Genomic DNA, 21,851 nt, shown 5'->3' on the forward strand with positions numbered 1-21,851 from the left:
TTAATGGGATAGTCCTCAAAATGCTATGAGGACATTATTCCATGCACTAGTATTAAATTATGCATGAATCTATAATGTAAAATTAACAGACTCTGACAGTCTCAAAATGAGATGACGCATTTTAAATGAAAAGGCATATGGAGTATTTGCAATTGGCTGAATCCACAAACCAGTTCAACAGGGCCTAAAATTACAAGATGTTCGTAATCTGGAATGATGAAGGGTATGGCTGAAATGAGATTTTCTAAAGCTTTCCCATAAAATTGGGCCACATGAAAATAGGCTAATGGCAAGTCATGGAGTCAGTTTATTATCTCACAACAAATGCATTATATGTTTTTAAGGTAGTAAATGAATAATATTTTTAGCAAGTTATATTCTGTTAAGAGACACCTATCATGAGTAATGTGAGGGGAGCAATTTGAAGCTGGAAGGGCATGCAGGGTCACGTTGACATGAATTATGAAAACTGGTTTAAATTATTCTGGAAAGGGACAACATAGTTAAGCTTGGACCTAGTACTATATAAGTACTAAAACTAGTAAGAAATGGACTTGCGGAAGGAACGCTGTGGTGGCGCTGACATTATCAAATAGTTATGTGAACAAGTTTTCTAGAAGACACTATGAGAAAATTACCTTAAAATGGTGTCTTATGTGCCAGGTGAAGAGATAGCAAGGCCCAGGCGTTCAACACCTACTCCAGAGCTTCTAAGGTTAGTATAAATGTTAAATTATATTTTTAAAAAAACCTCATTCAAGTCATGGATGGTGTGGAATCCTTGTACCCAAATGATGTACGTGCTCTTGTTCTGGCTTACCAAGTCCTATCTGTCAAGCCTTACACATCTCATTATCGGAAAAGGCAGACCCTTATCCTTCTGTATGGATTGTAGCCTACTGAACAAAGATAAGTCCACATAATTGCTCCACCCACTTTTTGCCTCTGGCCCGCTGCAATGCAGCCCTCAATTGCTTTTCTTTGAGGAAACGCTGCCTTGAACTGAAAATGGTTCCCCACCCCTACTGTAAAAAAAAAAAAAAATCAACTCTGCCTGTCACCTCTGCTGAATAAAAGATCCTTGCGCGTAATTATCATTCAGCATCTGTGTTGTGCTGCAGCAAAAAAGCCCCGGAAGATCCTGCAGTACTAGCGCCACTATTTGGTCCACCTCTGGAGTCTGCATTTGAAGAAGAGAAGTTAGAAGGTAGGTGTTGCCAGTTAACTTTATCAATGTACCTTTCTATGTCTGACATGACGTTTTGTTTAATTTGTTTTACATCTTTATTTCATATGCCCGAGTTCTCTGAAGAGGTGTGGGCTACAAACTCAGTGAATCACATAAATATAAACTGTTTGTGAACGCAAATGAGTCTGTGAGTATGTATGTGTGCACTTGGTGAAATCTGCCACAAGTTAAAAAGGAGAAAGAAGTGTTTAGCAATTTCTAGGCAACCACATGATGCTAATTCCCAGACAAGAAGCAACTAATATTTGTCCATTGTTTGCTTTTCTGCCCTGTGGGGTAGTTGGTGCTAAGGGTATCTTGTCCCAAGCCCAAGTGTAGGGTTCAGCTAACACCCCTTGCAGTCCACTTTCCACCAGTGCTTCCTAGCCTTTCCCAATCCTGGCCTTAGTCAAGAGCAAGCTGGGTTGCTGATTCCTATTATATGTGACCCAGAAAAAACATGAGATCAAGCCATTGGACGCGGGTGGCGCTGTGGGTAAAACCTCAAGGCCTAGGACTTGCTGATCGTAAGGTCGGTGGTTCGAATCCCCGCGGCGGGGTGAGCTCCCGCCATTCGGTCCCAGCTCCTGCCCACCTAGCAGTTCGAAAGCACCCCTAACTAAGTGCAAGTAGATAAATAGGTACCGCTTTCTGTGCGGCGCTGGTGCTGGCTCACCAGAGCAGCTTCGTCACGCTGACCACGTGACCCGGAAGTGTCTTCGAACGGCGCCGGCTCCCGGCCTCTTAAGCGAGATGAGCGCGCAACCTCAGAGTCGGACACGACTGGCCCGTACGGGCAGGGGTACCTTTACCTTTACCTTTTACAAGCCATCCAAGGTGAGAATGTGGCTGAATACTTCCTTTCCTCACTCATTATTCTGAATGGACAGACCTGCATGAAAATCTATGGTCATGTTGATTCTAACTCAACCCTGAATTAGGGGAATGGTTGTGGTAATTTAGGTGTCACTGTAAAGCTTTTGTGTTTTGCATATGACAGCTCCAACCATGTTACTTTTATTGGCAGAAATCTTGATACCAGAAAAGCAGTTAACTTCCTCATTGGCTAGAGGCACCAGGAGGCCATTGATCTCTGTATCAATCTGTCTGTCTGTCTGTCTGTCTCTCTCTCTCTCTCTCTCTCTCTGTGTGTGTGTGTGTGTGTGTGTGTGTGCGTGCGTGCACATCCGGGGCAGAAAGACGCTCAGAATGGTATTCACAAATTTGGTGGTATATGCATTTCCTAGCACTGAAATTCATTTGTGGGTCTTGAAAAATGGTTATTAACAATTTATTTCCAAAAAATTCAGATTCTTGTTATATTCCCTTCTCATTTTCCTCCTGCCATAATCTATCAAGTAGCTCCTACAGTTCAGTTTGGAATTAAGTTCTCATGTTACTTCTAGATTTGTATGCATCATGTTATATGTCTGTGACTTCAGCTCCCATAGATCACTCTGAGGTCTGGGGTTCTGTGCAGCCAGCAAGTCCAAGTGTAGAATCACCGAATTCATCACGACCTTTTCCATCTGGAAGTAAGTTGAGGCATCTCCTATTTGAAAAATTGTTGGGGTTTTTCATTTTGTTTTTCTCTACAAAACACTGAAACGTGAGATGGAAGTGGCAATGTTGAGGGTTATTGCTCATTATACTGTCATGGAAGCAAAGAGATATTAGTTGAATTATGCATTGGAAACGCAGCTTTCAGAAAAGGCAAAGAGACGATTCGGAGTCCCTGGGGAGAAAAGCCTCTGTGATCTCAATTTGCAAAGCTAAACCTGACTCCTTCCTATCCGAAAGACAAGTCACCTAGCAACCAGTGCAGCATGCCATAAATACACAAGCTCCTAATAAGAACCAAAAATTGGATTCGTGGATGTGGAAAAGCAGAGTAAAACGTCACAACATTTATATTAAAACATATAGTTCACGCTGGAGAATGGAAACAAAAAAGTTGTCATCTCATAAAATATCAACCACAACAAAAGGCAGGTGATTCCTGGTGCTTAGACTCTGCGGCATGTGCTGCCATATCATAATGGGGATGGGGGGAGAAGAGGGATTTATTTTTTTTACCTATCTTCTTCTATAGGGATGAGAAACCCTTTTTGCTCTCAAGAGCCACCTGCAGCAATAGGTAGAAGCTGGGGATGGGGAAGTACACATGCACCCTTACACACAGTCGTGTGAAGTTTACTTGACTTTACCTCCCCAACACAGTTGTGCTTCCCAACCCTGTGACTGTAGCAGATACAGAGAAACGCAAACAGAATTCCACTCACACAACAGGTCTTTGTCCTTCCATTGCAGTCAGACCAGAGGGCTGCTTCTGAGAGGTCAGGGACCCTCCTGGACAGCATGGAATGAAATGGGGTGGCTGCAGCTAGAGGTGGGAATTGGCAACAATTAGGGGACTTGCCCAAGCAGAAGTGGCTTCCACTTGTGGAACAGACTTTGGATCTCAGCCATCCTTTGGTTGAGTCTCTAGATACGACTGTGAGTTTATATTTATTTATTTGACGAATGTTGTCCATTCTTAACTTAAAATTCTTCCATTTGGCTCACAGCACCTCCACCTCTTCCACCTAAGAATATTCCAGCTACACCTCCCCGCACTGGTTCTCCTTTAACAGTTGGAGTAGGTAAGTATGTTTAGCATAAATGACTTTTAGATGTGTAAGATCTCTGCTTTACTGCAAAGTAACCGTGTTTCTATTCAGTGCAAATTATAATTTGTAATGTGAACAGAATATGAAACCTTGTAGTCATTTCTTAATAACGACCATCTAATTAGATGCATTTTATGCATATATGATATCTAGGCATTTAATATTTTCAGCTGCCTTCAGATACCATGGCAGATTTTCTTTCTTCAGCAAAAAAAGAAGTACAAGCCTAAGTAGTGCATAATCTTTTTTTCTAAACCCCTTGAGATTTTAAAATGATTTCTGATGTCTGTATTGTATTCAGATATTGAACATGTTTCCCACTGAAGTACAGCTATAGTAGTAACATTTTGTATGAACAATTTGACAATAACTGTCAGCAAACTAATAATTTGTGTTATACCTGGTTTGGGTAAGAAGAAAAGTCGGAGGAACTTTAGTGAGCCCGTCATGAATCTCAGCACATATAGGCCTAGATGTAATTCAGAATAATAAAGGTTATATCTTGGCAGTATGGTCTTCATACAGAACTATGAGTTAATGTAGCTAAAATGATATAGGAATGTTTCTTGAAGCCACGTTTCTTCATGACTTGGGTCCTTAGTTGTTTCTCTGTTCGTGCAAGGTGAGATAAATCCACTCCTACCTTTGCACGAACAGATAAACAACTTAGGACCCAAGTCGTGCGAGGGCAGGAATGGTTTATCTCACCTCCCCCTCCGCCAGCAGCTCACATAGTTCTCATACCTCCTCCATTCTCCAGGATTATGTTTTGGGACGCAGGAGACTGCAGAGGGAAGTGAGAGGTGGAAAACCCTGCTCTCTGAATGTGAACTCCTGAAAGGATCCTCAGGATCCAAGTGATTGTGGTACTCAGAGACAAGTAATAAGGAGCTTACCAGCATATAATTCATGTTGCAAGTGAACATCGTTAGCTGTATGAACCGACTTGTAAATTTGAGCATGAATTGCTTTGCTTAAATGAGAAAACACAAAGATGGCTTCTAAAAAGATTAGCATACTATGCAACATAAATGTTACCTTGTACAACAATACTTGCAGACTTGATGTTTTAAGGGTATTTCTCTTCAACTGTCTATAACTTTTGAATTACAAATTGTGTCCTCTATTCATTGCTGTTTTATTCATACAAACACTGCAATTCCCAACTTCCAACTCTGTATCTATGCTGGGTGAATATAACGCAAATGAAATGCACATCCATTGTGTGATCATTTATTCCCCAGGTTAACATACTGTGCATTTTATGTGAATCATGAACAGAGCCAAAAAGAAAATAGGATTTTTTCCCTACCAACAAACCTTACATTAATTGGTAAAATAAAATTTTCTACATGACAATATGACATGAAATGTAATTTTCCCATACCTTTTAGATTGAATTTACAGATAAAGGTTCAACATACAGTTTTGCAGAGTCAAAGCAGCATGCAGCATTTGTGGACCAAAGAGATGATTGGACAGTCATATGCATAGACAGGACAACCTGCTCATTCGGTGGTTCTAGGACAATGGAAAGAATGGATATTCTATGGAAAAAATGCATCTCTGTTCACACAAGCATTCTCATTATGTGTGCATAGTATGGGGTTAGAATGGCAAAACTGTAACATTGGCTGCAATCCAGGGGGGAAAAGCATTCTGAAATGCCTGCTGACTTCAGTGGGACTTCAGTTCACTTAACTTTTTTTTAATAGGATCCAGTGAGCACCTAATCACAAGACAGGATGCGTACTTTAAGCATAGAAGAGAAGTGGAAGTTTTGAGATCATACCTAGTGCTTTTAGAACAAGAGTGGTAATTTTCAGATGCTCCAAAATGCAACAGAGCTTATAATAATACACTCTTTATATATCGTTCATATAGCTTTTTTTGTGTCTACAAATTGCCTTCCAGCCATGGAGGAGAGGGGGAAATGCCAAATCGGTTTCCTTTCCATTAAGAAGGCGCTCCATTTGCCCAGAATTTACAGATAATAATGATTGTTCAACTCAAGAATAGAGCCCTTTGATCATCTATATTCTCATTGGTCATGCTAAAATAATCCCATAGTGTATACTGCACAGCACAAAAATACTTATCTACATGCACGTCATCATGCTTGAATTTCAAATTATGTACTTTACCATTTTGTTACTAATAAAGGCACTCTGTTGTCTTTTCCTTAGCAAGCAGTTTTCCTAGATAGCAATAGCTCCATTTGGGTATATTGGTATGAACGAGATACGTAGTAGACAGCATATTTACATGCAGGTCAACATGGAACGCACTTTAATATTTGTGTGTGTGTGTTTGTGTATTTATATATCACACCCTATTATGTAGATATTTGTGCACATGAATTATGTTCCTAGTAGCACCTTAAAATGCGTTATGAAAATGTCTGTGCTAGAATGTAGCTGATTTTAAAAGCCCCATACTTACGTAGAACATTAGTACGACTTAGCTACTGTACAAGTTGATGTTAAAGTTTAAAATCAACTACTTTGACCACAGGAAATGACCAGACAGCAACAGAGGTCAAAAGTGACAAACTACCATCAATCAATGACTTGGATACCATTTTTGGCCCAGTATTATCCCCCAAGTCTGTTGCTGCTGACGCGGAGGATAAGTGGATCAGTTTTTCTGATCAGTCCCCGGAAAACGTACCTCCAGAGGTGACTTCACAGGAGAAGGTGGTGTCCCCACCTGTGGCATCAGAAACCCCAGATGAGCCTCCAGAGGCTGAACCCTCTCGCAGTGTTCCATCGCCACTCAATTTAGAAGAGGTTCAGAAGAAAGTTTCTGAGCAGACCCACGTTAAAGATGATAACTTAGCACCAGCAGCATCTCCTAAAGATTTTGGGGTGGGACAGAGAGCAACACCACCTCCCCCTCCACCGCCTACCTACAGAACAGTGGTGTCATCACCCGGACCCAGCTCTGGCGGTGGCACAGGAAGCACCAGTGGTATGTCTAAACAGCTTTGAGTGTGCTTCAGTGTGGCCATGAATGCTGCTGTGTGAACACAAAACCTTTTTAGCTACTCTTAGTTGGTTGGCTTTTAAGCATCAGTCATTGTTTGATTGTACTGTGCCCCGTGGCTTCTTTATTTTCTTTTTATTCTGTGCTCTCGTGGTCCAATTTAACCTTGAACCCTTGATACTGTGTGTTCTTTCCCTGCCATTGCTGAATGTCTGGTGTTTACAGGAGAGCGTTATGTCTTTAATACCAGACATAGTTGGAAAAGCTGTTACCTTAAGAATTTAAGGTGAATTTATAAATCTTCCTGAGCTACAAAGCAACTAGTTAAAACTCTGTCTTCTCCCATTGTACAACCACGCTTAGCTTCTGCCCCTCAAGGAAAGGGCAGCTCCTCGTTTTTCTCCAAGAGGAAGTGATGATCAAAGATACTCCTTTTGCTAAGGAACTTCAGAATCTTCTTGACCTTCCTCAGAAAACCAGTGAAGCTTTTAATAGGCTTTCTTCTTACCCTTCCAATTTAGAGCTGGGTGCAATCTATGAACAATATGATGGAAATACTGTACCACAACTAGGAAAGATCTTGTGCTTGCCTAGCAAACATTTATTCTGCCAATTCATGGAGCTATCTACAGCTACTAGCCATGATATCTATATTCGGCCTCCACTGTTGGAGGCAGGATGCATCTGAAAACTAGTTTAGGAACACAAGTCAACAGAGTGCTGATGCGCTCAGGTCCTGGGTTTAGGACTGGACTAGGTGGGCCATTGGCCTGATCCACCAGGCTCTTCTCCTGTTCTTCGCTACAGATTAAAAACCATAAAGTTAATCTGGAATTTCCCATCAAAGAAATATTAAAGCATCTCAACAGCAAATTCAATGTTTTGTAAAGGTTGTATCCACACAATACAATTAATGCAGATTCAAGGCACATGGATTCCTCCAAAGAATCCTGGGAACTATAGTTTGTTATGGGTGTTATGTCTTCCCCCACTGCAGGTAGGAAAACAGATTTCATAGTGACAGGAAGAAGTAGAGGTTAAGGGTTGTATTTTTCCCCTTCCTACCACAAAGGTTTAGTAGATATGACATCATGGAATCCCCTGTCTGTGACTACCTAGCAAACATGCTGCACATCCTCCCACACACCTTAGGGCTGCAGTCCTATAGGAACTTACCTCAAAGTAAATGCCATTGTACTTGAGATGATTTACTTCTGGGGAGATATGAATAGGATTGCATAATAAGTAACTCAGCTTTAAATGTGAGTGTGGGTGATGAATTAGCAGGAAAAAACGCAGCAGTAATTGTTTCATGACAACCTTGGGTTGCAAGATATGCAAGTGTGAAAGAGAGTCTTTGCATTGTCTTCTGTGCATGCAGCTCTCTGAGAGCCACTGGGGGCAAGAGAGGTCATTTGGTAGCCCTTAGGCAGAGAACTTTTCATAAATCCAGTTAAGGAGAAAAGGATACCTAGAATGATCTAGGCATGCATGCATACATGTACCATTTCTTTCCCAGGACTCAATCTCTACCTAACTTAAAAACCTACATGATGTAGTTCTGGTTTGGAGGAGTTTCAGTGAGTGTATTCTTCTTAAGATAGGTACTCAAACAAGTTGCTGAAAGTGGGAGAGCTTTCTCTGTGTGCGCTCTCACTAGAGCTGGTCTGTATATGGAAGATTATTTCCAAGTGTGGACAGCTATCTTTAATATTCTGCATATTTTAGGCAGATGCAAGGCCCGCTCAGAATAATGAGTCCCAATACTGGGCAAGTATGAAGATTCATGCAACTTGTTTTCTTAACTCTTTAGTAGAGCTCAAACAGGAATCTGATCAGATTCGATTAATAACTCATAAGAAAGGTTTTAATTATCACCAGAACTACAACCTGATTAGACTTTAGTCTAATCAAGCTAAGAGATTCAAGATTAGCAAACTAAATGAATTTTAATTGAATTTATTCTTGCTATGAAATGCCATCGATGTAGAAAACATTGAAACCTACCTAGGTCTGATGCTGAAATGGAAGATTACTTTTAGCGTAGCTGCAATTGCAGCAATACAATGAAACCATATTTGTTTTAACTATAGTGATTTCTATCTGTGAATATATATATCTTCATATATATATATCTGCTTTACAAGGTGTTGTAAAGGTTTCATTTTTTAACATCTAAATGTAAAACTCTAATGTTGTTCCTGTAGTAAGAGGTCCTCTTTTAGTTGATCACTGAGGTAACAGATGGGTTCTTACAAAACTTCCATCTGTTTCACTGAAGTTTCATCGGACACAAATCTGGTAGCTCTATGAGACCTGGATCACACATGCTGCCATAATTTGTTTTTCAGTAATCTGGGATTAATATTTGTGTAGTGCATGTTTTGCATAATTGGGGTTTTATGTTGTTTTAATGAGGAGGGGAAATAGTGGTTTGAGTGCACAGAACTTGGTACTTGGCACTATGGAGTTTTACATGCACCAATAAATACAAATTATTTTAAACAGCCAAGGCTTTTCCAAGAATTTACCTTAAGCAAGGAAGCATTTAGGGCATGCTTAGCAAATGCAGCATCATTACATAATCATCTAGCCTTATATTTTTAAAGCTCCATCAATCATCTTCTGATAGCTGTGTGTTTTGTGTGCGTGTTCCATTGACTGCATGAAGCATGTAATGCAGTCAGTGCTTACGATCAACACTGTAATGCTGATATGATAAAACCAACCCATACACAACTTGGATGTAAAATATCTTGTTTCACTTTTAAAGGACTGACTGACTTAGGAATTGGTGGTCTGTTGAATGTGGAATATATTCCCCTTCCTTTTTCTATTTGGAATACGGCTTTGCCTTTTACCATTCACAAATACCTGCCATTTTAACCTTGGGAGGAAGGAGGGACATGTACAAAATGTCACACACCAGAATGGCCCAATAAAGAGGGGAGGGGGTTTGCTACCTTTAGCAGCATGAGAGCCACTGCAGCATAGCTCCTTCCTGTGTCACTCAGTAACATCTGTCATATGTTCACAGTATGTACAAGGAGCCCGTGCTGTGAGTCCTTCCCATGCTACTATTATTCCAACTTCCAGGAAGAATAATGCTAGAATGGGAAGAAGACACAGCAGGAATTCCTCCTGTGACAGCAGACTTTTGATGTTTCCAAGCAGGTGCAAAGGAGCAGCACTGTTGTAGCTTAGATGCCACTGAAGGTAACCTGGGCTCTAATTCAGTCATTTTCTATTGTTATCTCCTACTCTTAAGTTTAGAAAACATTTATCCTATTTTGGCATAGTAAATTATATAAGTTGCTATGGAATTGCTGAACTGTGTTTTGATACGTATCAATAACTATTAAACTGCCATAATCTTCCCTTTTGTAGTTTAACCTCCTCTTTTGTTCAATAGTCATCAGTGAGATGAGAGAGATTATTTTTCAATTTCTAAATATCTGCATTTTATTGCAAGTCGTTGTAACATCAGTCTTTTCACCATTCTGGTGTTCTTAGCTATTCTTTTATTTGCTAGCATCTTACAATTACAATCACATGAAAATAATTGTGCAAGGCTTGTCTCTTTGTACACCATTGTTCCCTAAGAATAAATGGGTATTCCATTGTTACATCATTGCGTTCTGTTGCAGCATCACTTACGTTTGCATAACAAGAACACATTATGCTTTTATTGCAAGAGCATAATATGGAATGGGTAAGTTTCAGGAATACCCCCAAAAAACTTCAATATTTTGGTATTTTTAGACATCACTTTTTCATCTAAACTGGGTTCACTTCAAGTGCTGCTTCCTCATTTAAGTTAAAGAAGTTTATGTGGGAGCAGTGTGTTAACTGTAGTCACAATATCGTCATTGCCAAGAGCATGTGAAACTTCCATTGGCATAAAAGCAGGAAAATAAGCTTTTCTGTTTTTATTGTGACTTAGCAACTTTCTGATCTTATCCAATTCCCATCTACACATATGAATTGTCTTGTTATGCAACAGCTGCCAGCCTAAGTCAAAAACTGTTTGGGCAACTGTTTGCTTGATGGTCTGCTATGTGTTGGGGTTTTTGATAAAGGTGGGTAAGAACTGCAGTAAGGACAGCTCAACACCTTATTTATAGTGTACGTTTATTTCAGGTTCATCATCTCCTGCTCGACCTGCAACCCCGTTGGCATCCTGCAGCAGCCCTACTCCCCCTCCTCCTCCACCTAGACCGCCATCTCGTCCAAAATTGCCTCCAGGGAAGCCTGGAGTTGATGTGGTAGGTTTAGCTTCTTCAAAATTACTAATTAAATTGAGACGACATAACTTCAGCTCACCGTGGTACAGACAAATAGAGAATTCTTAATAAACAAATGGCTTCTGCCATGTCCCTAACTAGTGTCTGATTTCCTCCATTATTTGAAACCATACAGAGAATAATCTCTGTTGATGATGGTAAATAGGCAGATTGTTATGGAAAGTCCGCATTTGAAATTGCAGGCTAGTTTTGTTGGTCATGCCAGAAACAAGTCAGAATTATTACACCTGTGTAGGAGGTCAAGAAAGGTCAAGAAAGCTGCTATGCCCCAGTTAAATTGAAATTGTCTGACACTAGTGATGACATGTATCTTTTCACATTTTCTGAAACACTTGGACTTGTACATATATAAGCACACCAAAGGGATGCTTCAATTTTTACTATTCTGACATGAAAAGCACTTTTTTGTCAGAAAAAGTGTACATATTTGTTCCTGTCATGTGACAGATGTGCATATACTTTCCACTATGTATAAACACAATCTTGGGAAGTCACAGCCAACCATGGATTCCAAGTACACATTCACAAAGTGAGAGAAACTCATTTACCATTACCATCCTTGACCATCCACATGCTCTTTTCATATCTGTTCCTATGTAGCCATCCTTGCTATATATGGAAAGTAATCCATCATTGTGGATTCCAATAGTGAAACAACCCAGTGATTTTATTTTGGACCATTGCTTAATTTTGCACCTGTGAGCTGTTTTTTGTGCACCATAGTTTGCAGTTTCAGATGCATCCCCCAAAAGTTACATTCTGCAGCATGTTTCTCATCTGCACTACAAATATAGATCACGTGCATTTGAGAACTCAGTAAAACCTTTGGCTACACAATTGGGCTAGTAATCAATAAATAGCAGCTGAGAAATCAATGGATCTGTAAATCCACTCAGTGTAAAAGGATTAATTCTGGGTGTTCCAGGGGCCTTAGAAGATAGTGTGTGCAGTTATGAGTATTCTTGCTTGAGTTCATGTTCAGAAATGCACTGTGTGTATCTTTAATCTTGTTTGTGTTTGTCTACAGTCCAGACCTTTTAGCCCTCCGGTTCACTCTTCCAGCCCTCCTCCGATAGCACCTTTAGCACGTGCTGAAAGCACCTCTTCCATATCATCCACCAATTCCTTGAGTGCAGCTACTACTCCAACAATTGGTAACGAAAAGCTTTTCTTTGTTTGAAGAATAGTTTCCATGAGTGGAATGGCTTGAATATTTTAATTTCTGAAACCCTTTATTTGGTTTATATTTTCCTTTGTTTTCGTTGTCATGGTCATGTTATGTTAAAGCACTTTTTAATGTAAACGAGAATTGCACTCTTGATTAACTGTAGACTGCTGTAACTGCAATGTATATTTGTTTATAAAATAGCAGGGACGTGAAGGGATGCATAGGCTCCCTTTATTCCCTAAACTGTGCCTTCCCCCAATAATTTCCTAAATTCCGCTAAGATCATGAAGCAGTTTTCATTGGGTATCGGAGACTTTCCAAGGGGAGATCAGGAAAGTGGAAAGAATGGAGCTCATCTGCTGGCAGGTTTTCTATGCTGAAAAGTTATTCTACCTACAAACCAAACGGCTTTTTGAATTGGAGGAGGGAAACTCTAAACAGTAGTTTAGTATTCAATGCAGCATTTCCTGGAAGTCTCTTAGAAGCCAGTGGAGATGTGGAACAGTCATGTTTCCCTTTGAATTCTGACCACTATAGATAGAAAATGTTTTACAGTACTGTGTCACTCCTGTGGCTGCAAAGCAGGACGAATAGTCTCGCAATTGGGCAATAATATAAATCATTGTTAGATTAGCTAGCTGTAGCAAAACTAGATAAATGCAATAAAAATGAATAAAGTTTAACACAAAGTTAATCTTAGTAAGGAGAAATAGGAAAGGATAGCAGGAGCAGAAAGTATACTCTAGAACCAGATATTATTAAAAAGCAATGTTACAAACCAATTGTATTTGCTTCTTGGATTGCAGAAACGGTACACATGAAAAATTTCAAAAAGTTCTAAACTTTTTCAAATCCAGGTTCTTAGAAATTTGAAAATATGGAAAGTTGAACTGAAAACATGTTTTTTTCTTCTTAAGCTGAGGTTAGATTACACTTGTCAAAAGTGATAAATGTTTTGTGGCTGGCAATGCCTGGATGTTGATGCTTTTCATTTTTTGCTTCATTCTCTGGTCTTCCTTTCTGCTCCCTGCTCCACTTCCTTCTCAGACAAACATATATTTGAATTCTCTTTGTCATTCTTTATTTCATTTACAATACTCTTCATCTTCTTTACACCTTAAAACCACCTTCTTCTCTCTGATATAGTTCTTTTGTGCTGCAGACTCCTGGTTTTCCTTTTTGACCTGCGTCTCTTTTCATCAACGCTTCTGCTCTTCTACAGACCATCTCTGTCACCTTCAGTTCTCATTGTATGCCAGGTTGTTTTCTTTTATTGGTTTTCCCTTCTTTTACATCCCTTTGGACCCGTTCTGCTATTAGTCTAAACTTTCTTTCTGTAGTGTTCCTGCTGTGTGCCTCTTAACCTCAATTTTTTTATCAAGCATTTTCTAATCTGTGTAGACGAGAACGGGCACTTGATCTGCTGTTCAAATTGTCTTTCTGACTATTCTGAATGAAGTCAGAATGGCAACAAATTGGATATTCCAAGAAAGGGGGGGGGGGGAATAAAAAATCTGAATGAGCTGAAATGGATATGTTTTGTCTTCATTTGAGTAATAGACATTGAGCATACTACTGACTTCCCATACTAGTGGTGTTTAGTCTTCACTCAGTCATAGTAATTCATAGATACTTGTTTTGCTTATTAGAAAATGAAGATGCTGTCAACTGGGGCATATATTCAAGCCTCCAGTGATAATTTGTTAAATGCTGAACCTGGTTTGAAGTGCTTTCAGCTTTAGTTTGTCTTTTTGAAAAACCGTTCACTCTTGTTTCTTTCTGCCTATTGTGTGTGAAATGGAAGTGTGTGGGGAAGAGTGCTTAATGCAATTTTCAGACTTCATGTTTCCCTTTTCGTACCTATGTCCTTTGTTTCTGCTTGCTGTTGGTCAGTGCAATGACCAGGGTGATATAAATGCATATCAGTCAAAGTGCTGAATAGCATTTCAAATACTTAACTAACAATATTGTATTATCAACTAAGAGGCTGTGTCATCAGTGGCTCAACTCCTTGTATGTGAAGTATTATGTTCCATGGGGTGGTGTAAATTGTCTGAAACTGAGGTCGATCAGTAGTTTTTATGACACACTGTTGTGTGTTCTTATCAGTAACTGTGTTTCAGAACATAAGGTTCCAATGGAATCAAGCCCAACTGATTTGTGAAAAGGGCTACTTTTAAGTTGAAACGTTAGCCTAGGTTTTGTGCAGGTAAAATAGGTGATGGGGAGGAAAACACAATTTTCTGTTGAAATAATAATTTCCCCCCTATATAAGCATGAACATGATGACTCTGTCACTATGGACATTTTCATTAATGGATGTAAAGTTCCTCTAGATAAATTTTGTTGCTTTTAAAAGAAATAACCAATGATCCATGGAGACCATTGCTGGTTTCTGTTTGGTTTTAGGATAACAATTGTGAAAGTCAAGGTGAATTAGAGTCAGGATTATTCTGTTGTTATTCAACATGATTCCACAAATCTAGATAGCCTTCAAATTGATATTCATAGATGTGGTAACTACAAAAAATGTCGAACCATTTATTTATTTTAAAACATAATATTTATATTATGCCTATTGTAAAGTTACATGTCTTTTCTAAAGCTACCAGTACATCCAACTTGTAAATACAATATTGGAAAAATTGGATGGCAGTTCAAATATAAACAACCATTAAAATATCCATCAAATCAGTATCAAACAAGGGTTGCCTGAAAAGAAAGGCTTTATATAATCTTTCTAAAAGCCTGTGCTTATGAGCTCCAGCAGATACTCTTTAAGTTGTTTTTTTTTCCAGTGGATGGAAGTAACCAGTTACTCAATAGCCAAGGACACTCTTTCAAACACAACCTTTTAAAAGTGCTATAGATTACCCCAAAGCCTTATATTTAACCTAAACTTTAGAAGCAATGTGAATGTGCAGTTGTGATAGGGTAGTACATAATCCAAGTTTTAGGTGGCAGCACACTTAAAACATTACAAGCTTTGAAGGCCACATGCTTTTGACTAACCATTCAAGAACACGAGTAGGCCTTTGATTCATAGTCTTGACATGAACATGATTCATTCGCCATATATGATTTTTAGAGAAATTGCTCTTACGTTGAAGTTGATTGAGTAATCAGGCATTTTATTAAAATTATCTAAGTGGCCTTTTTTACAGATGGCCTTGGAGATTTCACCACCCTTGTTGGGGTGAAGAGAAGCTTTAATACAAAACGGTTGAGAAAACAGCTGAAATGGCTAATAAGGAGTTTCTGGTTTGTATTTGTACATCCCAGCTATTTTTAGTTATTGTGTATTTGTTCATAGTGACTAGCCTGAGCAGTCTTTATGCTGGAAATATGAAGGTCTTGTCATGAGCACTATAGTTGGACTTCCCACTGACTGGCCTGATTTGCTTGTCACACTAAGCTAAACCAAGGCTTAGTGTGAGTACATGGGTTCCCAGAGAGGAGCTTGCAGCTGCTTTGCTGTTCCTGAGTTCTTTTTGCAGCCACGTAACCCTGATTAGCACATTGCTCAAACCTAGGCATCATGGTTATGGTCCCTAGACTAACCACATCTAACCCTTGGTTACAGCTCATAGCTAGTCTGGAGACAGCCTGGTCTTAAGTCCAGGTGCAGAAGACATGCTAAGCTTAAACTTGGTTTAGCTCAGCATGGCACATTAGCAAAAAAGACCAGGGAGCAGCAAAGCAGCTGCAAGCTCCTTTCTGGGAGCTCACACAGTCATGCTAAGCCATGGTTTGGTTTAATGCTAAGTGCAAGCCTGTACACTTTCACAGCTTATAAAAAGAGGCTGCTTGGTTTATGCATTCTTTTTTTAAAAAAATCTGAAATTAGGATTCGCTTCTAGAGATAGCCAAGGAAATAGTCACACTCTTAGACAAGATGAACTATTTTTGGAGTGTTTTCTTGAATGTGTTAAACACAGGCACAATTTTACATTAATATTAGATCAACTTGTTTTGTCCTTTGATATTGCTGGGTGTCTGTGTCTCTGTGGGGAGAATTGTATTCACTGTAGTAAAATAAAAGGAAATCTTTGTTAAATGCTCAAATTCTGTGTTCTCCTCAATGCTCTCCCTGAGTAGGGACGGAGGGAAGGACCGTATTCCCCACAGGTACCTTAATTTTTAAAATCTCCCTTTAGTTTTCCATATTGTGAGAATATATAGGTAGCTTCCAGAATTTATTGGCTTCTGGAACAAAATAATGAGAATTTTTTCATCTACTCCTTGAAAATAGGAATGCATGTTTATTGGCAACAGAGAAAGCTCCACCTGTCCCAAATAGGCAAGTGGTATTGCCGGATCATGTGTTGGATGAGACTGGATTGTGCCAATCTGCTCTTGTGGCCCATGACAACTAATGCAGTAAATTATGCTTAATATGCTGAATGGCTTGGCATGTAAAAAGCTTCCAGCTCAAGGCAAAAGCATGGCAGGCGTTTACCATGGAGAGGGAATAGCAATTCTTGTGGGACACGCAGAGCTCAGGTTCTAATGCAATTTCAGACTGATTAAGCCAGGGCTAGTTTGAGTCCTTGGTTAGTATCCTAAACTATAGGATTCAAAAAATTGTGCTAAAGATCTGGCCTTTGTATTTTTCCCTGTTTCAGAGAACAATGATTAATGGGTTACAGTGATACTATTAGGCTTGAACAGGTTAGCAGAGTAAAAAAAAATGGGAGGCCATTAGCAAGAAGCAATGGGTCCCAGTTATAGCAAAGTAATATGCCAGGTATGCTTTGAGTGTAGGGAACCTTTCCTTGTTGCAGTAGCCCCTTTTAAATTCAATGGATCTAAGACAAGAGTAGTCAACATGGTGCCCTCCAGATGTTGCTGGACTCCAGCTCCCATCAGCCCTAGCCAGCATGGTCAACAGTTAGAAATGGTGGAAGTTGTAGTCCAGCAACATCCGGAGAACACAGGTCCTCCATCCCTGGGCTACAGTCTCACTTCAGCAGGTAGAGTTTCTTCAGCACTCCTAAACTGACTACGCCGAATTTAAGACATAGAAGGGTTTGGATACTCATTATAAAATTCTACATGAAGAGTAAGATTATGATAAGCCTTATTGAGTTCAATATGACTTACTCCCAGTAAGTGTCCCTACGATTATGGCCTAAGTAGCTCGTAAGAAGCACAATTTCTCAGCCTTTGTGACTTCCCTGTGTGCAACTCTTCCAGTCTCTAAAGGTTATCCCATATATGGAGAGTTTGTCTGAGGAAATATGACACAAAATTATTTCATTTACTGTTTGTCTTTTTTGTATTTCTTTTTGGGTTCTTGTGGTGGTTGTTGCATATGATTTTGTTAATAAAAAGAGATGTGTCCACCATTTCTATGTCTATGATCTTTTTTTCATTGTAATGTTTGTGGTTTGGTTGATAAACAGCTACTTGATTTTCATTTGGAATTTGTGTTTTCATTGTTTTTCTTTTACATTTCTTTTGCTCATGGGTTTCAGAAGATGATGCTTATGTTGACAAACTGCTCACGTTTGAAAGGCATTGTGAAACTCCTGCAGGTACTGTACTAGCAGAGTGGTTTCAAGAAATCTGGATTTAAAATCCTAGCCATTGTCATCTGAATGCTTCCTTCACTGCCACCCTCACCACCATGAGTGTCAAGTGCATACAAATATATTCTTATATGTAAAAGAGAGGAACTCATGCCAAACTCAGAAATGCAGCATATAGCATGCCAGTTTCCCAATGGCAAGAGTTTTGGAGAGGTGATAAATTTTTGACTTGTGGTTCTTTTTTATGTAAGGGATAATGCTACTACTCAAGAGCAGGTCTTTCCCATATGTATATTCTGTCCACCCAGCTCTACCTTTATTTTACAGGACTAGGCTTCCAAGGAAGCTTCCAAGGCCAGATGTTCTTAGCTTCAGCAGTTGTATTTCCTTAGGTGTTTTTAGTTTGTTTTACATGTACCCTGGACTCTTTAAAATATTGTGAGTCAAAGTAACTGGTAATTTTTGACTAGGAGAGAGAGAAGGGTAGCTTTAAATATTAATTTATTGATTCAGTTTGGAATTTTATCAAATAATACGGTTCAATAAAATCATGCACTTAACCAACATTCCAGAAATCCTGCCCAGTAGTTAGTTAAACCAAATTTAGCATCTTTAGGGTGTAGAGTATCCCTTATCCTATGTGACTAGAATGTGGCCTTCCTGTATTCCTTATCCTATGTGACTAAGAATGTGGCCTTCCTGTGTTCCTGTGCTGTTGTTCCTGTTGCATCTCTCAGAGGCCTGCGAATGTGGACTAGAAGGCCACATTCTAGTCACATAGGGTAAGGGATACTCTACATTAGGGGAAACTGTCAAACCAGAGATTAATACCACCTTTGGAAGCCCACCCATACGGAAGATCCATGCAACATACTTTCAGAATTATAATGCATGCTTATCTCAAGAGCATGTGAGTGCCAGAATCATTGCCATGTTTTCCCCTTACCAGCCTTTTTCTTGAAGACAGGTTCATGTAATAAAGTTTAGTGCTACATTTTCAGATGTTGTTTTCATACCCAGAGGCATCTTCCAACATTACAGCAGCATCTTTAAAATGGAGACAAGGCCTTGTGTGACAAATTCCGCCCAAAGCTAGTACAGCAAAAAAACAACAACATACTAATATTCTGTTGCAGCAACAGAACACTTCTCACACCCTCCACGCACAAACATGTAGGCAGCAATCCAGTGGGCAAAAATTATCTCCATTTAGGATTCCATAGCTTGCCATTTTTTTTACTTTTTTTTTTTTTTTTTTGCTTTCTGTTTCCCAAAATAAAACAAGAAAATTGTTTTAAACTCCCTTCTACTCCCCCTTGCACGTTAACAGCTCACAGCGCCTCTTCCTCCCCTGTAGTGAGATTAATAACCTGCTTCTGTGACTTACACTTATGTCCTTCTCTCTCCCTTCTCCTTAACCTTTCCCATCCCGCTTCAACTCCTGGCCATACAGAGAATGAACAGCCTTCCCTCGTCTGGTTTGACAGAGGAAAGTTTTATTTGACTTTTGAAGGTAAGTAGTGCATAGCATACTGGGTTGGAACTTTAAGCCCCCACTCTGCTCTTATTATTTAATAGAAGCCCTTTGGTTTCCTACAAACAAACAAACCCATTCTACCTTTCTGTATGGTAATGCTATGGCTACTTAGATGACATGACGAGTTCAATCAGAATCATTTTAAAATTTGATTTGTACAACTGTGTCCCTTCAATTGTTATAATTTAAAGGGGGAATGGGGAAATAATTGTTGTTGATTTTTTTGAAAAAAAAATCTTCTGGAGTTACTGATTATCAAAGAACTTGACTCTGTCAACCAGGGCTTCTTTGTATACACTTTGCAAGCAGTTTTTACACCTTATAGCAGCTACACATTATAAATATAGGTAGAATGTTCTATTATCCTGTTATCCATTTCTAGAGTTTTCCTTGCCATAATATTCTTAACCATGACAATCTCCCATACCCTTAATAAATAGAGTATTTCAGAGAAATATGAAAAATACATTCGTATTTAGTGCTTGGATCATGTATCAAGACCGTTTGACGGGGGGTGGGGTGGATAAAAATAGTATTACAATCTGAATATTGGTCAATTAATAAAAGTCCATTATCCCTTTGGTACTTCAGTGGTGTCATTTTAACGTTTATGTAACCTTTTTCCAGCTTGGCTATACAGGAGAGTTAAAGCTTTCCTATATTAAATGTTTGATTTCATGAACCTGTTTTATTCTGTGGCAAATATCCCCTGGAGTAAGAATTGGTTGGCACAACTCAAGTTGTTTTTAGTACCCCAAAATAGTGTTCCAGAGCATTGTTGAACCTCCTGCACCATGGGAATGTACTGCAGAGAAGTGGCACAGAATCAGCACAATCACCTCCCTCTACCTTCCCTTTGCAGAAACTACACTACAGGTTATCAATCCCTTTCCTCACAGAAGGGGCTCTTCCCTGAATGGAAGGATAGCTTCTTAACCTTTTTCTGTGGAATTGCTCCACATATCTTGTTACCTCTAATTCACCTCTGGGGATAAATTTATAAGAAAAAGAAAGTGTACTAGAATGACTGAGTTTCATATGAGCATGAAATGTTGTGGTCTGAAATGGAACTTGTAAGTCAGTTAGCCAACAAGGTGCCCTCCAGATGTTCTGGACTACAACTCCCATTATCCCCAGTCATTGGCCATGCTGACTGGGGCCGATAAAGTTATAGTTCAAAATGTTTGAAGGGCACCTGATGAAGATTGAGAAAGCTAAGTTTGATGGCTCTGGAAATATTTTTCTGTTATAAACTAGGTAAAGCGAATGCATCTTTCCTTCCCGTTAAGTCAGCCTCTGCCTAATCTTAACCAGTTACTGACAGGTCTTTGTGATTTGCAAATACTGATACGATCCTTTTAGTTTTCTAAGTTAAAGGAATACCCCCTAATGGTTTATGTACCTTAAATGTACTTCACAGAACTAACATCATAGTACAACTATTCTGCTATATGTAAAAGTTGTTGCCCATCTGCAAACAGTTGTTTTTTTTAATCAGTCTTGGGAAATTGTCCATATTTGGTGCCGGTAAACTGTAATTTTGTAGGAAAAGCAGCTGTGGGGGGCAGCTTTAATTGACTACATGTTTCTCTCAGCAGTTAATTGTTTGGGCCTATACTCAAGCTGGGCTTGAGAGTCCTGTCAAAAGTGGCACTGGAGCTCTAGAGGTTTTTGCACCTGGTTCCCTCCGTGCTTGTTTTTTGGTGCCATAATGCCAAGGCGCACTGCTCTTTTAAGCAAGTGGCGGACCCAATCTTCTTTTGTGGACATTGTTTTTGACCTGTGCCTCTGCTAATTTAGTTTTGTGTGTTTTGTTACATTTTATTTTTTGTGAACCACCTCAAATTCCTTCAGTAGACAGAACGGCAAGATAAAAATATTTTGAATAAATAAATCAATATTGCCCAAACATGTGTAGAACCAACCCAGGGAATCCCTGTGGATTTGGCTCTGTGGATAAAGAGCCTATCAGCACATTGGGGAAAGGCAGCATTCACACATGCACACTCCCAAGCAGACATTGATCCAGCACACTTTTAGTGCATTTGAATAGGGCTTTCATTTCTGCCATTCCAGCCTGCCTTTAAAAAGCAAATATGGACAGTGGTTTGACTTCTTGTATTCACAAAGCCTATGATTTCCTGCTAGTGATTTCATGATTTATAATGGTGTTCTTGAAGCACTTGCATTGTTAAGTAAACAATTTCTGTCTGTAGGTAAGACTTATCTACTTTTTTTTTTGTTTAAATTTGATCAGTTTCCATATATTTTTAAATTTTGCATAATCAGCTCATAAAAATACAGACAAATCTCTCAAAATAGGAAATGCCTTATACCTCAGGCTTGAGAATTTAAAAAATGGCCAAAATGCTAAGTCTTGTCACTAGGGCAAAATCAACCACAGGTTAGTCCTAACCCTTCTTACATTG

General features: G+C 39.3%; 1 protein-coding gene across 20 annotated transcripts in view; it reads left to right on the forward strand.

Annotated features, from left to right (window-relative positions):
• The window catches only part of SGIP1 (SH3GL interacting endocytic adaptor 1), a 126,789-nt gene that overhangs the window by 74,460 nt on the left and 30,478 nt on the right, over positions 1–21,851 (forward strand). For 10 of the 20 annotated variants that reach the window (XM_083448283.1, XM_083448282.1, XM_083448266.1 and 7 more), the window contains 9 exons: positions 664–715; positions 1,122–1,207; positions 2,671–2,763; positions 3,796–3,870; positions 6,412–6,867; positions 11,023–11,147; positions 12,214–12,340; positions 17,832–17,891; positions 19,339–19,398. In XM_083448283.1, the coding sequence (XP_083304409.1) occupies positions 664–715; positions 1,122–1,207; positions 2,671–2,763; positions 3,796–3,870; positions 6,412–6,867; positions 11,023–11,147; positions 12,214–12,340; positions 17,832–17,891; positions 19,339–19,398 (1,134 nt within the window). The remainder of the gene's footprint in view (positions 1–663; positions 716–1,121; positions 1,208–2,670; positions 2,764–3,795; positions 3,871–6,411; positions 6,868–11,022; positions 11,148–12,213; positions 12,341–17,831; positions 17,892–19,338; positions 19,399–21,851) is intronic. The other 10 variants (XM_083448275.1, XM_083448272.1, XM_083448274.1 and 7 more) reach the window with 5 other exon arrangements.

The sequence above is a fragment of the Podarcis tiliguerta genome, assembly GCF_965153285.1.
Source record: "Podarcis tiliguerta genome assembly, chromosome: 6".
NCBI classification, from domain to species: domain Eukaryota; kingdom Metazoa; phylum Chordata; class Lepidosauria; order Squamata; family Lacertidae; genus Podarcis; species Podarcis tiliguerta.